This window comes from Akebia trifoliata, chromosome 11 (genome assembly GCF_017979445.1).
Source record: "Akebia trifoliata isolate Shusen 1 chromosome 11, ASM1797944v1, whole genome shotgun sequence".
NCBI lineage: Eukaryota > Viridiplantae > Streptophyta > Magnoliopsida > Ranunculales > Lardizabalaceae > Akebia > Akebia trifoliata.
In genome coordinates, this window is record NC_141385.1 from 36891347 (window position 1) to 36907303 (window position 15957).

At 36.7% G+C, this 15957-nt stretch overlaps 2 protein-coding genes across 2 annotated transcripts; one reads left to right on the forward strand and one right to left on the reverse strand.

Moving 5' to 3' along the window:
- The first annotated feature begins 1792 nt into the window (after positions 1–1792).
- On the forward strand, positions 1793–4113 carry LOC147391464 (pentatricopeptide (PPR) repeat-containing protein). The gene has a single exon (XM_086417321.1). It carries the CDS (start codon positions 1827–1829, stop codon positions 3972–3974), a length of 2148 nt encoding a protein of 715 aa, XP_086273447.1. The 5' UTR covers positions 1793–1826; the 3' UTR covers positions 3975–4113.
- Positions 4114–4662: 549 nt separating this feature from the next.
- LOC147391465 (protein phosphatase 2C 29-like) lies at positions 4663–13849 on the reverse strand. The gene is made up of 4 exons (XM_086417320.1): positions 11918–13849; positions 8517–8630; positions 8081–8345; positions 4663–5341 (listed from the first exon to the last, which is right to left on the reverse strand). Exons 1-4 carry the CDS (start codon positions 13736–13738, stop codon positions 5217–5219), a joined length of 2325 nt encoding a protein of 774 aa, XP_086273446.1. The 5' UTR covers positions 13739–13849; the 3' UTR covers positions 4663–5216.
- Positions 13850–15957: the final 2108 nt, after the last annotated feature.

A 15957-nucleotide genomic window follows, 5' to 3' on the forward strand; every position in this document is an offset into this window, starting at 1 on the left:
TGGAAGTGTATGTCAGAGGAAGTTTCAAATTATCACAACTCATGTTAGAGGAAATATCAAATTATCACTATAGCCACCAAAATTTTGAAGAGGTCTTTACAAATTTTATAAATAAAAATCTCTAATTTTATTAATGGGTCTCGTATCCAAATTGAGTCCATTAACTGCGAACGTACTTCCTATAAGCCGGGGTTTTAGACTTTTGTAGATAAAGCTCATGATTCAGGAGATTTAAGTGATCCGTATTAAATGTTGGGCCCTACACCTAAACAAATGAGTTTAACCTAATAATGATCCATAAAATTCTTAAAATTGGATTTAAACAAATTTAACCTTTTAAATAAATCAATTAAACTTCTTTAAGTTGGGGTATAATTGAAAAGTTAAATTACCTTTAAGTCTATAAATACAAGAGCCTCTTTCATTGAAAGGAGATCTGAATCACTTTTTCTCAGAAAACAGAAGTTTTCCTTCTAGAGAAGAAGAAGAAGCTCTCAAGCCCTCCTTTAAAGACAAAGTAAAGTAATTCAGAGATCCGGACTCCGACTAAAAAGAAGATCAAGCATAAAAATTTTATTCGAAAGTCAAGAAAACATTCTCAACCAATAAAGTGCGAAGTTCGGAGAGAAGAAAATCTACAGAAACCTCTACAAAAGATCAAGCACAAAACAAAGTCAACGTCAAAGCATCATTCTCAGTCAATAAAGTGCGAAGCTCGGAGAGAAGAAAAGCTATATACGTCATCATCATTATTTTATACTTGCTTGTTAATTAAAAGAAACACTGAGATCTGTATATCTTTTTTTTATCAAAAATCAATAAAATCATTTGTGATCATATTTCACGAATCTCGAGGTAGATCTGTTAAAATTTATTGTCGACAATCACGACTCATCAAATTATATTGTCAAGGGAAATTTATTTTTTGATTTGTATTAAAGTAACATTGAAATTGACATCGTTTCACACATTGATATGCACAAAACCATAGATGCTTCTCACTTGTATCTTGATGAAAGGCATCTATGGTTACGTCAACAATGTAAGAATCAATGTCGTACCATTAAAATTGATATTGATTCTCAAATTGGTGATGTAGATGTATATAACATTTATGGCTTTGTGTACACCTCCATATCAACAATGTGAGAATCAATGTCAATTGTAGTGTTATTTCAACATAACCCTTTAAACAATAATAAGTTTATGTAAATAATGGTAAAGAATGCATTTTGTATGGTTAAACTTATTAATAAAAGAACCTAGATTTTGGGTCAATAATAAAACTAACAACTAGGGGTTATTCCTTCTAATTGTGTGTTTGAAATTAGGTGGTCTCTTGACTTACTTTATCACATATTGAAAATTTTTATGGGATTAGGGCATTTGAGAAACTCTAGGGATGGACATCTGACCATATAGACTAATCCCATCCCGAATGGTGTGGGAATATCTTGTGATTGAAAAAAAAAAGACTACTAATAAAATTTCAATTCACTTTAGAAAATAATTTATCTGATTTTTTATTTGGATTCTAGTATCTCTTCTCAGACCATAGTTTACAAATATTGTAGAAAACCTTTGAATCTACTTACCCAACGAGGGGTTTTTTTTCAAGGCAAAAAAAAATAAAAATTTTGAAGACGGGCATTTAGTTCATTTTCTGTGGTCACTTGGATAAGACCTAGGTCAAGTGTTATTTCATCAGTTTCAAATCGTTTTCCATGATTAGATCGACGGTTGTGATTATTTTCTGTTTTCTTGACTTATTACAAAGCAAACATCTACAGAGCCAGATAAGGTTCTCTCTCTCTCTGTCTGAAACCATGGCTTCTTCAACATTTTCCACCTCTGCTGTGGAACTTCATCTCCATCTCACAATAACACATTCTTCTGACCCAAAGAAGAAACACATCTTCTTCTCCTCATCTCTTCTCAGAAATCCCACCAAAAGACATACTTTTCTCTGCAACTCATCCAAATCTCCACCAAATTTAGAGGAACCCCAATCGAACCAATCTTTAGCTGATCAACTAAAACCCCTCTCTCTCAATCTCCTCTCTGACCACTCACCACCTCAACCCAACCTCCTCACAAAACCCAAATCCACTTGGGCAAATCCTTCCAAGCCCAAACCCTCAGTCCTCTCTCTTCAACGCCATAAACGTTCTCCTCACTCTTACAATCCAAAACTCAGAGACCTCAAACTCTTCTCCAAGAAACTTAATGACTGTGACCCCACTTCAGAAGCAGAGTTTCTAACCACTCTTGAAGAAATCCCACACCCACCCAATAGAGAAAATGCCCTTCTAATCCTTAACAGCTTGAAGCCATGGCAAAAAACTCATCTTTTCTTCAATTGGATCAAAACCCATAATTTATTTCCTCTTGAAACCATCTTCTATAATGTCACAATGAAGTCTTTGAGGTTTGGGAGGCAATTTCAGCTCATTGAGGATCTTGCCCATGAGATGATTGATGATGGAGTTGAGCTTGATAACATTACTTACTCCACAATAATTACTTGTGCAAAAAGATGCAACCTTTTTGACAAGGCTGTGGAGTGGTTTGAGAGGATGTATACAACTGGTTTGATGCCTGATGAGGTAACTTACTCTGCTATTTTAGATGTTTATGCTAAGTTGGGTAAGGTAGAGGAGGTGTTGAGTTTGTATGAAAGAGGGAGGGCTAGTGGGTGGAAGCCTGATCCCATTGCTTTCTCTGTTTTGGGGAAGATGTTTGGTGAGGCTGGAGATTATGATGGCATTATGTATGTTTTGCAAGAAATGAAGTCCATTGGGGTTGAACCCAATTTGGTTGTTTACAACACACTATTGGAAGCAATGGGTAAGGCTGGAAAACCTGGTCTTGCTAGGAGCCTATTCGAGGAGATGATCGCTTCGGGTCTGACACCGAACGAGAAAACATTAACCGCCCTCGTCAAGATTTATGGAAAGGCAAGATGGGGTCGTGATGCTTTGGAGCTTTGGGAGCGGATGAGATCGAATGGGTGGCCGATGGATTTCATTCTATATAATACATTGTTGAGTATGTGTGCCGATCTTGGATTAGAGGAGGAAGCTGAGAGGCTATTCGAGGACATGAAGAGATCAGAGCGGTGTAAGCCGGATAGTTGGAGTTATACTGCAATGCTTAATATTTATGGAAGTGGGGGTAATGTTGAAAAGGCAATGTCGATGTTCGAAGAGATGTCTAACTTGGGTGTTAAGCTTAATGTGATGGGTTGCACTTGTTTGATCCAATGTCTGGGGAAAGCAAAGAGAATTGAAGATGTGGTGACGGTGTTTGGGGTTTCGATCAAGAGAGGAGTCATGCCTGATGATCGGTTGTGTGGATGCTTGCTTTCTGTTGTGTCTCTTTGTGAAGATGACGAGGAGGTAGGGAAGGTCCTTACTTGTTTAGAGAAGGCTAATCCTAAGTTGGTTTCATTTGTTAAACTACTTGTAGAAGAGGAAGTTAGTTTTGGTAAAATCAAAGAGGAATTCAAGGAGATACTTAATGAAGCTGTGGTAGAGGTGAGAAGACCTTATTGTAATTGCTTGATCGATATATGTCGGAACAGAAATCTCCATGAAAGAGCCCATGAGTTACTATACTTGGGAATTGTTTACGGGTTGTACCCTGGTTTACATACGAAGACCTCAGAAGAATGGTCATTGAACCTTCGATCGTTGTCAGTGGGTGCAGCCCACACAGCATTTGAAGAATGGATGGGATCTTTATCTAAAATTATGGACCGACAAGAGACATTGCCGAAGTTGTTTTCTGCCCACACCGGGGCTGGTACTCATAAGTTCTCTCAGGGATTGGCTAGTACTTTTGCTTCTCATTTGAAGAAATTAGGTGCACCATTTAGGCAGAGTGAAGAGAAAGCAGGTTGTTTTGTGGCAACTCAAGAGGATTTAATATCATGGGTGCAGTCCAAAAATTCATCAATGGCTGTTACAGTGTAAGAGATGAGTGGCGCCTTCCCATTTATCATTTGATTATGTAAATGGTTATGAATGGTCTACCCAACTTGTTAAATTTACTTCAAAAATTACAATTTCTAAAGAAGTTTTTGGTGGTTTTTCAATTGTTATAGGTTCTCCTTGGGTAACTGTTGACACTTTCTATTTTTTGAGATTGAATTCTGCAAATGAATTGGACTAATTCAAAATTCATTTTTTTAGCTGACATCTTTCGAGTGCTATTATTGCCACACCAACTTTTACTAATGCCTCACCAATTCCTGTATAAATCACTTAAGAATTGCACACAATTGGTGTGATGTTAGTAAAAATGGTGTGGCAATAGCAACTCTATATTTTTCATAAAAAATATTAGCACCATCACTCATCATGGTGTGGCAATAGCAACTCTTATCTTTTTCATAAAAAATATTAACACTACCACTCATCATTAATGCCAATGGTTGAGAATAAGTAAAAGTTGGAGTGCCCATAGAATCTCTCTATTTTTATTTATTAGACCTGAGATTTTATATAAGGGTAAGCCTAATTGTAAACTACTGAAGTTGTTTGAATGTGTTATAATGCTTTGTAATGTCGAAGTAATAACTTGAAATAAACATTTTCTAATGTTTGAATGATGTGTTTTAATATTTAATTAGGGTGTGAAATAATTTAAGAATTTGGGGTGTAATAAGTAAAAGTTGGAGTGCCAATAGCAGCTCTCTAAATTTTCCATCTTTGATAAACCGCTTTGGTGAAACACCACCTACAAAATTACAGATGCTCACTTTTGATAAGGGAATGTTTCTCCCCTAAAAAAACACATTTTCCTCTATAGACAAGGAAAGAAAAAGAAGCGAAAAAAGACAATGGCATCGACACCGCCTCTATCACAAATCCCAAACACCGAAAAAAGCAAAATACTTAAACCAAATATCTATTCTGAATAATCCCATTTGCAAACTCCCGATTTGTCTTTGCTCCGTGCTTCAGAACAAAGAAGCCTTCATGAACATCAAGCAATCAACCACTATTGGCATGGATTACATCCTGTTTTTCGGATTCCTGTTCATGAGATGAAAGAATTCTTATGGAAACCCATGAAAAATGGGGATCAGTGCTGGAATTTGCCAAGTCAAGTGAGATGGCCTGACCACCTTCCACTCTGATTGAGAGATGAATCACTCGTGCGTCCAAAAGATGTCACTATTAAAATAGGTGCAGGAAATTGGCTGCGTAGTTTCACAAGTATTTTCCAGATGACTTCCAAATTCTTCCTTCAAGTGATATCACCATAACCGTGACATCATCATGGTATTTTCTGCGGTCTCCTTGTGGGATGTCCAATAGTTCATTGATATCCATCCCTACGGTAAATAAGAATTTAAAAACAAAAAAAAAAACTCATCAGAGATCATGCAATTTTAATTGAAATGAGATGAAGTTCATGTCACATCTACTTGGATATGCCATAAGCAACTTCAAACAAAGTCGAGGAAGATAGATAATTCGGCTCAACTCTCAACAGTCTTGACTGTACACTTGGTGGGTCAATGGGTCATGTTCAGTCCGCTTGGACCAGGCCAAACTGATCAAGTATGTCGGGTGGCTAATGGGGTCCACGCCGGACTAGAATCTTGGTTGGATAACTAAATAATTCGTTCAGAGCATTAACCAAAAGAAGAAGAATGGGGCCACAGGTCATCTCAATTCAACTAAGATGTGTATACATAACTAAGATTAATATGGTAAAAAAAATTTAAAAATACAAAAAGAGAGATTCTATTACCACACCAACTTTTACTAATAGCACACCAATTCATATGATATCATAAAAGAATTAGCAGATAAATAGTATCCACGCAGTATCTTACACCAATGTCAGTAATATAGTGTCAACTTGTATATGCTGATTATTATGGTAAAAAAGAAGATTTAAAAAAAAAATACAAAAATAAGAAAAATCATAAGACAGCAGGTATCCAGCAGTTTCATATACCAATATCAGTAATATATCGTGTCAACATGTATATGCTGAGCTCATTGAAGTATGAAGGTATCCTACAATTCAAACGGGTTGGCCAATCCATAAATGCATGTAACTTCTTGAGAAGCAAGGTAATAAGTGCCTTGCATCACTCAAATTTTACCATGACTTTTGGAAGAAGAGTATTGTAACATGATTCTTCAGGATGTAAAGACATAGTTTGATAAATCATAAGGGCATATTGTAGAGCTTCAATTTTGAATATAATATGGAACTGTGGAACATCACATCATGGATTAGATTGCCTGAACATTTCAAGAGGATACCTATGTAAATAGAAGGTTCTTTGCCACAAAAGAACCGTATTAAAGTCTTCTGAAGTTTAATTTCAGTGTAAGCTTGTTGAAGGACCAAAACCAGCCAGGATGAGAAAACCTAGAAGGATGGTTATGGTGCTACTAAAGGATCTCATGGACTGTAGGAGTAAACTACTCAGGAATATATTATGAAGTTTGACAATATATTCTATTTCACCTTTCAGGACCTTCAGAACCTAACTTTATTGGGTTCTTTATTCCATAACTTTCTATGTTTATTGGGGTCTTCATTCCATAACTTTTTTGCCTCTTTCATGCTTCTCTCATTCCGAAATTTCCTCCTGATAAAGTTTTCCCAGCATTAGAAGAAAAACTTGTTTACTTAACAAAACCATACCCTGCATTCGATCACTACCATTAGAGAGGAGGATGTTATTTTTTTAATTTTTTTTTATAAAAGTAAAAATTTCATTAAAGAAGAAAAAGATAGGAGGAGACTGAGGTAGCCCCATACAAGTGAGATAAAAAGAGAACCAAACAAATACAGTAGCTTCTTTTCACACAAAGACTCTCCCATCTGAATACAAAATCCTGAAAGGAAACTCCCTCAAAATCCCTGCTGAGCTTGGACCAAAAGTATAGAAGGACTAAAATCTCCAAGAACACAGTTAAGGACGAGCTCCCCTTACTTTGGAAAACTATGTTGTTCCTCTCCTTCCAAAGTTCCCAATCCATGGTGAAAGGAAGGATCACCCATTGATACCTTCTTCTAAGGGCAAAGGTATTGAAGGTCCACCCTTCCAAGAGGGAGGAGAAAGAATATGGTAAAACCCAGTCCAGCTGGAATCGAGACAAGAGAGACATCCAAATGTTTCAAGAAAACGGACAATGGATTAAGATATGATTCACAGATTCCCCATTGCTCAAGCATGAAGAACAGAAGTTAGGAGTAATCCATCCCCGGGAGATTAAATTATCCAAGGCGAGGATGTTATGCCCTACAAAATTCCTAGTGGTTACAATCCAATAACTATGGTTGAAATAGTAGCAACAAAACCATGGGAGTAGAAGCTGCCTATGATAATAACATAGGAAATAAGATGGTCCACAATCATATAATCCAAGGCAGCAGTTCTAATGAAAAAATTCACCTTAGCGGGAACTCTAGACCCAAATGATCAAAGCAGGAAATTAGAACTTCATGAATATGCCGAGGGATGGAAAAATGAATCGACTTACAAAACTCCAGTAAACTCCTTGTCCAAATCTTCTTGTCCTCTTTTAAGGAACAAATTAGGGATTCAGAAATACAACAAATGAGATTAACGAAATAATTAACCTCCTGAATCATTGAAATTTCTCCTAAATCCTAAGTACCAAGAGACCTGGCCCTCTACTCCCATAAAAAAATTCCAATGGTAAAGTCTTTTTAATAGAAATGGTGTACAAAATACAAATCACGGAATTGGGATTGAAGGGGAGAATTGTCAATTTGTCATATCAACAGTCTTCCCAGAATCGAACCTTATTGCCTTCACCTACTTTGAAAGTCATCTTCTTAGAAAACTCAGGCTCCACTTTCTGAATAACTTTCCAAACACTATGTGGAACTATATGATGGTAATAAGGTCTACATGTCATGTTCAACATTGATAAATAGTATGATCAATGTATAGAATCCTGATTTATGGGAAAAATACTAATTTCTTAACCTACTTTATTGTACAGCACATATGTTCGACACCCTAAGTCTTACAAAAAAAAAATTACAACAGAAGGTGAGCTTAGGAAATTTATCTTACCAGCTTTCTTGGCTGCACGGAAAAGGAGTTCTTCGATTAAATGTTGTGCAGGGTCTCCATCAGGAAACTTCTCCATGAAACTCTCAACATAAGAAACCACTTCTTCATTGGTCAAATATTGATATAGGCCATCCGATGAGAGAATTAAAAACTGATCATTGGAACCAAGTTTATGGTGACAAAGAGAAGGAGAACAGGATAGGTATGGGGCAATACCAATATACTCATTCCTGAACATTTCCAATAATGCATTGTTCAACTTGGGCTGCACAAACAAGCAGATGCAGCAAGTCATGCAAATATCAAGGAAATTTTCCAAGACAAACATGTGATAAATTAAATAGATTTCCCATGAAGAAAAGCAGTGAAATATTTGAACTCAGGTTTCCTTTTGAATAAATTCCAGGAAAAAAAGAGAGTACTTGAGAGGACAAACCTGCTTGAGGAATCCAGCCCCAAATGCTCGTGTAACCTTAAGACGACCTTTCACCCTGTCATTGACAATACATTGACTGTCATCGGGGTGTTCTTGCTTGATCCTGAGAACTTCCTGCATCAGTTAATACACATCAAACAAAGGAAGAAAATAGAAGTCAGTCTGAGCTGATATGTGTCAGTGATATATAATAAAAAAAACGCATAGGCCATAGAAGTCACCTATTGTTTTGATATCAATAGGTTATTTATTTATCAAAAAAAAAACAAAAAATTCTATAGGTTCTTTACTGGAACTCTCTGTGTGAACCTGGCCATGGTATGGGTAGAGCTAGCGAAACTTTTTGAAAATTTTGATCAAAGGGGGTTCTTGGGCTCTTATTCTTCCTTGTGCATGCAAACATTGTGCAGCAATGTTGTTGATTAGGGGTTGTTGGTAATTGGCTTCTTAAATGATCTCTCATTTCTTTTATGAATTTGTCTAGATATATTTGAGGAAAAAAGGAGGTCAAGAAATCTACCTACAAAACAACAGACAACAGGGAAAATATGATGGCAAAATCACAACACAGATGACTCCCACCTAGAACAAAAAATCCTTAAATAGAGGCTCCTAAATTCCTTAAAAGGTTCTATAAAAAAATAAAAATAAATAAAAAATTCCAAGAGAACTAATAATGACTTCCTGAATCAAGTGCTCCTTACCATAAAAAAATGTGGGTATTCCTTTCTTTTCAAATGGCCCAACACACAGAAAAATGTATCAACCTCCAAATAATAATTTTCTTTGAAAGAAACACTTGCCAATATTGAAACAAACCCGAAATGCAATAAGGAAAACACCAACACACATTAAAGAGATAAATAATGTGGAACCAAATGGTGCAGGATAAAAAAAACAAAAGAAAAGAAGGTGAAAGATGTTTTCCCTGCTCCCTTTGCACAAAAGACAAGGACTCACAGAAACAATACCGGAGAGATGACATGGTCTATAATCAAAACCTTATCCAAGGCCGTACACCAAATGAAGAAAGCTACCTTTGCTGGAACTCTACGGCCCCACACAAGAGACCAGAAAGATAGCAGTAGAAAAGACCAGTATAACTTGATAAAAAGACTTAACAGAGAAAGAACCAACTCAACACTTCTACCATACCATATGGTCTTCCTCCCCCGCAAAGAAAACCACATTGGATAGTTGGTTAATGCGGTAACTAAAAGATTGGATCACTACGAAAACCAAGATCTCTTGATAGTGCACCTCATTCTAGAACCATGAAATTTTGTATAGGCATCCATCTCTTTGAAGAAACAAAGTAAAGGTCTACAAACTGATCATTAAGGAGGACACATTGCATCAACAACCCTCCCAAAATCTGACCCTGTTACTTTTACCTAAACTGAGAACTATCCTTTTGGGGAAATTGGGAAGAACTTTTTTGAATCTCTTTCCACACTTCATTGCCCATACAAAGATTGAACAATGCCACTTTCTCCATACAAAACAGACTCGAAATTTCCATGAATCACTCTCCTCCGTAAGCTTCCTGATCAACATCAAATCTCCTAGGCCCAAGTTTGAGAACATTATATTTTGAAATCCCAAGCCTATGTTTTTCCTTGGGGAACAAATACATTTCTAAGCAAGATGGAATTTACAAGCATAATTATCTTTCCACAAAAAGTTGCAAAAAGAGTTTATATCAAGCTTCAAATCCACACTTCTAGGAATGAGAAATAGATAATAAACAGGAATAATCACGAGAGTACTATTCATAAGGGTCATTTTCCCTCCTTTGGATAGGAACCTCTCCTTCCAAGACCCCAACCTCCTACTAACCCTAGTGATCATATTATTCCACATGGTGTTACTCCTATACAAAGCTCCAACAAGAAGCCACTTTTAGGTTGATGGGAATGAACTCAACTCATCCTTTAATGAACCAACTAGACAAGATTGGGGACCAATCCAACTCCAAAATATTTACTCCTGAACAAATATATGTATAAGCCCAAGACAACATCAAAACAACACAACAAATCTTGAAGAAATCTTAGCTAATCTAAGGATGCATCTAAAAACAAAAAAAAACAAAAAAAGCAAACTGACATCTGCAAACTGGAGGTGAGTGATCATCGGTCCTTTCTAACATAGCATAAAAAAAAATAGATTGTCATTAGCTACCATCCTCCTTAATAACCTTCACAAAGGCTCAACAACAACGGGAGTGAAGACAAAACATCACCTACACGCAATCCTCTAGAAGTCTTGAAGAAACTAGTAGGCTTCCATTGACCAAGATTGAGAACAATGACAAGGAAACATTTGAAAATCCAAATGATCCACCTAGACCCAAATCCCATACTCCGCAACATATACCTTTCCTAACACACATGATCAAAAAAAATTTCTAAGTCAATCTTATGTACAAGACCTGGCCTTCCCCATTTAAATCTTGAACGGATGCATTCATTAGTTATTGCCCCAGATTTGATGGCCCTTAACAAAGGCACCTTTCTCTGACCCAATCACATCTCAGTGGTCATTTTGATCCTCGTTGCTAACAATTTGGATATGATATTGAAGTCCCACCACCAAGCTTATTGGCCACAAATCAAAACTACCCTCAGCTCTCAAACATTTTGGAATCAAAGCTAAAAAAGTAGTATTAGAACAGTAGTTCAAATTAACATTCTCATGAAAGTCCCTTATGACCAAAGATAAAATATTCCTTAATTGTTGAATAAACCATCGAGGCCAAGCACTTTGTCACGATCCGAGTAGAAATAGTTTGAAATACCTCCTTTTCATTGAAGGGTCTTTCAAGCCAAACTGAAACGCAAGAAAGATCCAATCAAACTCAAACTTATCAAGGAAAAATCCCACTCCATAATGCTCTAAATACACTTTTTAATAAAAAATCCACCACCCTATTCCCTAATTCTATCCTTGCCCTCCAAGATTCAACCCGCGCCCCCCCCCCCCCCCAAAATCCCCCATCAATGCTTAATCTAGAGATGACATTGTTCCTCTTATGACTGTTTAACATTCCACCTATATTTATTATTAAAACAAGCCATATCAATGTTAGGCAACATCCAAGTTGACACAGCCATTGACTAATTCAAATTCTATCCAACTTGGAATCGACCAACTAGGTAGAGTCAAACTACATAGTGAAGGAGCTTGCTTATAACTCCCCGAGAAATGCCTATAATTAATTGTGTCAAGTATCTATAATAAAGATCAAACCACTAATTTCTTGTAATTGTTTGGGAAAAGCTGTGTTTGCAAGTCCCTAAGAACAGATTTACACAAGGCATGAAGGTGTGTCCATAAGAATTTCCACATACAAAATAAAGAATGGGCCTAAAGTTTATTCTTTCAAGATCAAAACTTACTTCTTCAATGCTTGTACTGTGATCAGTGGACAGCTGCAACGCAGTCAACCTCATTGTTTGATCAGGAGCCTCGATCACTACCATATCCACCCCCTCACCAACAGTACTGGTCTCCCCAACAATATCCTCCATCTCTGCTCCGTCGTTCTCCCATCCTATGTGTTTCCTACTAGAATTAATTACTTGTGATTCATATTGTGCAACGATGGCACGACTATCACCCACGTTCATCACATACACATCATCGTCTCTCATTAGCACAACCAACAAACATGAACCCATCAAAGCCAGCTCCGGGTTTCGATCAAGAACCTTATCCGTCATATCAAGGTAAGCAAGCTCGGTACCTTCCAACGCACGTGATAAAGCCCTCAAAACCAAGTCATGATCAACTGGACCAATTCTACGTTTCCTTAAATTCTGAGATGATCTCTCACCAACTCTGTTCTCCACTTCAGTTTTCTCATTATCTTCCAAATCATATTTCCAAGGGAAAAACCTCCTACTCTGACCCCAACCCTCCTTATTCTTCGAGAACCCATATTTCAATTTCGACAATAGTAACGATGGTCTCCTCACAACAGAACCGGCATTACTTACACGAAGAGCATCATCAACCGAAAATGCAAATCGATCCGAACCCGAAAGATCTATTCCATCATTTGCATCATCTTCAGCAAGAAGTTCCCAAAGAGGCTTCCTTCTCCTTAATTCTGTCTTCTCCGACTCAAACGTCACTCTCTTCACAGACCCACAATTCAAAGACTCAGAATTCAAAACCCCATTGTCCCCTTCATCTCCACCACAGTTCTTCGATGGGTCGGTTCCCTCTGCAACAACCTCTACATCCCTACTACACTCTTGTCCAATACCCATTGAACAATCTCCCTCGACATCCCAAAACAACCCTTCAAGCTCATTAAAAACCGCTCTATAAAGATTACCCATCAAGAATTCAGGCGCATCGGGGCCATTAAACCCATCATAAATCCCAACAAAGAGCCACCCATGTTCTTCCGAAACAACAACATGAACCCTATCCTCCCCTGCCTTCCCATGTGCCCACTGAACATTACTCTCATTCTTCACCTCTGTATCACCTCCATGACACGGACCATCTTTCCGTCCAACGAAATTAAGAACCGGAACGACCCAAGGCCGCTTCTTCTCCGATAAATTCCTATAAAACGCTTTTCGAATTCTGGGTAATCTCTTCTTCTTCTTCTTCTTTTTCATATAAATTCCATTAAGAGGAGCTGAGAAATGGATTTGTCCATCATCATCAACACTGTTATTCGCATCAAGCGGTCCAGAGAGAACCCCACGTTCGATCGGTCCAGACATGAAGAACCCACGTTCGATCGGACCAGATGACGCATCACCACGAGGGATTGGCTGCAACGGCAGAGCAGAGAAGGAGGATGTACTCTCGAACCCACTGATTACAGTACTACTAGTCCCAACTCCAACACAATCAGTGGCAATGGCACCATCGTAAATATTATCAAGTTGAAGGACAGTTCTGGGAGTTGATGTGTTGGCGCTAACAGAAGCACCAGAGATGGACTTAAAAGCGGTTTCGGTGAAACCAGGTCTGTTTTTCAAGGTGGGTTCATGGGATGGAGAGAGACGGAGAGATTGGGAAGGAGAGAGACGATCAGAGTGTGATGGAGAGAGAAATCGAGCTGAGGAGCGGACGTAGCAGAAGGAGTGGCCTAGGGTTTCGTCTAACGGCTCTGACGCCGTGAAGATCAAATCCGCTTGGTGGTTTTGGTTGGGTGGTTTTATGCATGGGAAGAGTCGGGACAAACCGCTTCCCATCACATTTGATTCTTGATAGTGGTTTTAGTTTCTGATTCAGAGATCGGAAAGCTGTTTTCCGGCAAAGCAGAAAACAGCCACAGAGAGAGAGAGAGAGAGAGAGAGAGACTTGCTTTGTTTTTTAATTTAGAGAGAGAAAGTGCTATCTTTCTCTCTATTTTTGGTTATTTGGATTTGTCTTCACATATTTTGATATATATTAGAGATACACCCTGTCTTTTGAAACTGATGATAAATCTTACTTTGACCTCAGTTTTCTTATAGACTAATGGAAAAGACCAAGATACCCTTTTCTTCAACCTCTATCAAAAAACCCTTTTTTTTTTTCCTTCCCAAAACAAGTCACCTTCAAGTTGTTCAACCTTTGTGGTTTTTTATTTCTCTATCCACTCAATTTTATGTTCAATTTATTATTTTAAACCTAGCACTAACCTTTCGTAAAAAAATGTAGAGGCTTTTACCAAAAATTATTATTGTATTCATATTCTCCTTTCAAAAATCTAATTTTATTTTTTTCCTTAAATTATTCATCTACAATCTCTTCAACCTTTAAGTTAAACCAACTTTAACCTCTTCAATTTTGTATCCAGTCCATCGTTTTTTGCCTTACATTTATTTATTGTAGAAAATCCAAGATCAATGCTCAATACAAGTTGTAGCCTAACGCGAAACTCTAAATGGGCCTTTTTGATTTTTATATTTTTTTTGCTAAGTATATTTAATATATTAATATAAATAATATTAATTATTTATTTATATAATAAAAATAAAGGTGACTCCTAAGAATGACTTGTGACAAAAACACATGATTCTAATCCTTTAAACACAAAACCCAATGATTGAGATTTATCTTCAGGATAAGTACCTCTGAGATTTGTGTTATCAAGATACTCATAAATCTCAACCATTGGATTTTATGTTTAAAGGGTTGGGATAATGTGTTTTTTTCACGGGTCATTTTTGAGAGTCCATAAATCCTAATCCTAAAAATGATGAGGATTTTTTTTCTTTCTTTTTGCTAAAATTTTCTTTTATTTTCTTATAATGTTAAGAGATTTCACTAAAATTTATTTATGACTTAATGTTTTACAAAAGTTTAATCAAAGTATGATTTATCAATAACATGGGTGGGGATTGAGATCTAACGAGTTTTTGATTTTTTGGAAACTATCAATTTCTTAATTGGTTGGGATCTAAGATATCTTAATTAGCATTTATATTAAGGTGGAGGTAAGTACTTATTAAAAAACAAGAGTAAGTCTAGCCTTACTAACTTAATAAGATGTGAAATCTTACCAAGGGTCGTTGAGCTCACCTTGTGTCATCCAAAAACATGATCCAATGCCATAGGGATGTAAAAGACGAAACCATAAGAATTTTGATAATAAATATATATATATATATATATTTGTCACCATTGAATATTAATTTTAAATTTGAGAGTTTGGTGGAAGTTCAATAGCCATCTATTTTCAAAATCTTGGAAAAAAACTCAAAAATAATTTTATTTTTTAATATGAGTTTTTCCATGAAATCTAGAGGATTGCGATGGTGGATTGCCAATTTGGTAACCAATTTAAGCTAAACTACCCTTAATAAGATTTGAAATCTTACTAAATAAGAATTTTTTTTCCCCTTAAAACTAACTATAGGTGGGACGAGATTCTATCCTGCGTTTAAAAAAAAAATGTTGAGACCTTTTTCTTCATGTTGACAAGGGTATTTAAATAAAAATAAGGCAAAATTTCTATAAATAATTTTAAGAAAAAAATTGGGCGGGGGGGGGGGGACTTTTTTAAATGTGAAGCCTTATGCTTCAATCGGCCTTGTCTTAGACTTTTATACTCAAAATTTCATCATTTTGCAATTTCATAAAAATTTATATTACTTTAAGGTTTGAAGTAGATGGAATCTTAAGAAGGATGACAATGAGGGTTGATTTTAAGAAGAGAAAACAAGGGGTTTTTCTTTCACAAGTTTGAAAAATAAGGGTATTTAGGTCTTTTTACATTAATTATTAAGAAGACCGGGGACTATGGATAATCAGATTCAAAACACAGGGGTGTTTCTAATATTCACAGAAACGTGGGAGGTATATCTAAATCACCAATTTTCCTTTTTTCCCCTTTTCTCGTCTACCACAATTGGCTCTATCTGTGGACGGTCACATCTGGTATTTGGCTTTGTCTTCGTATTTGACTATTTCCATGTCATCACTA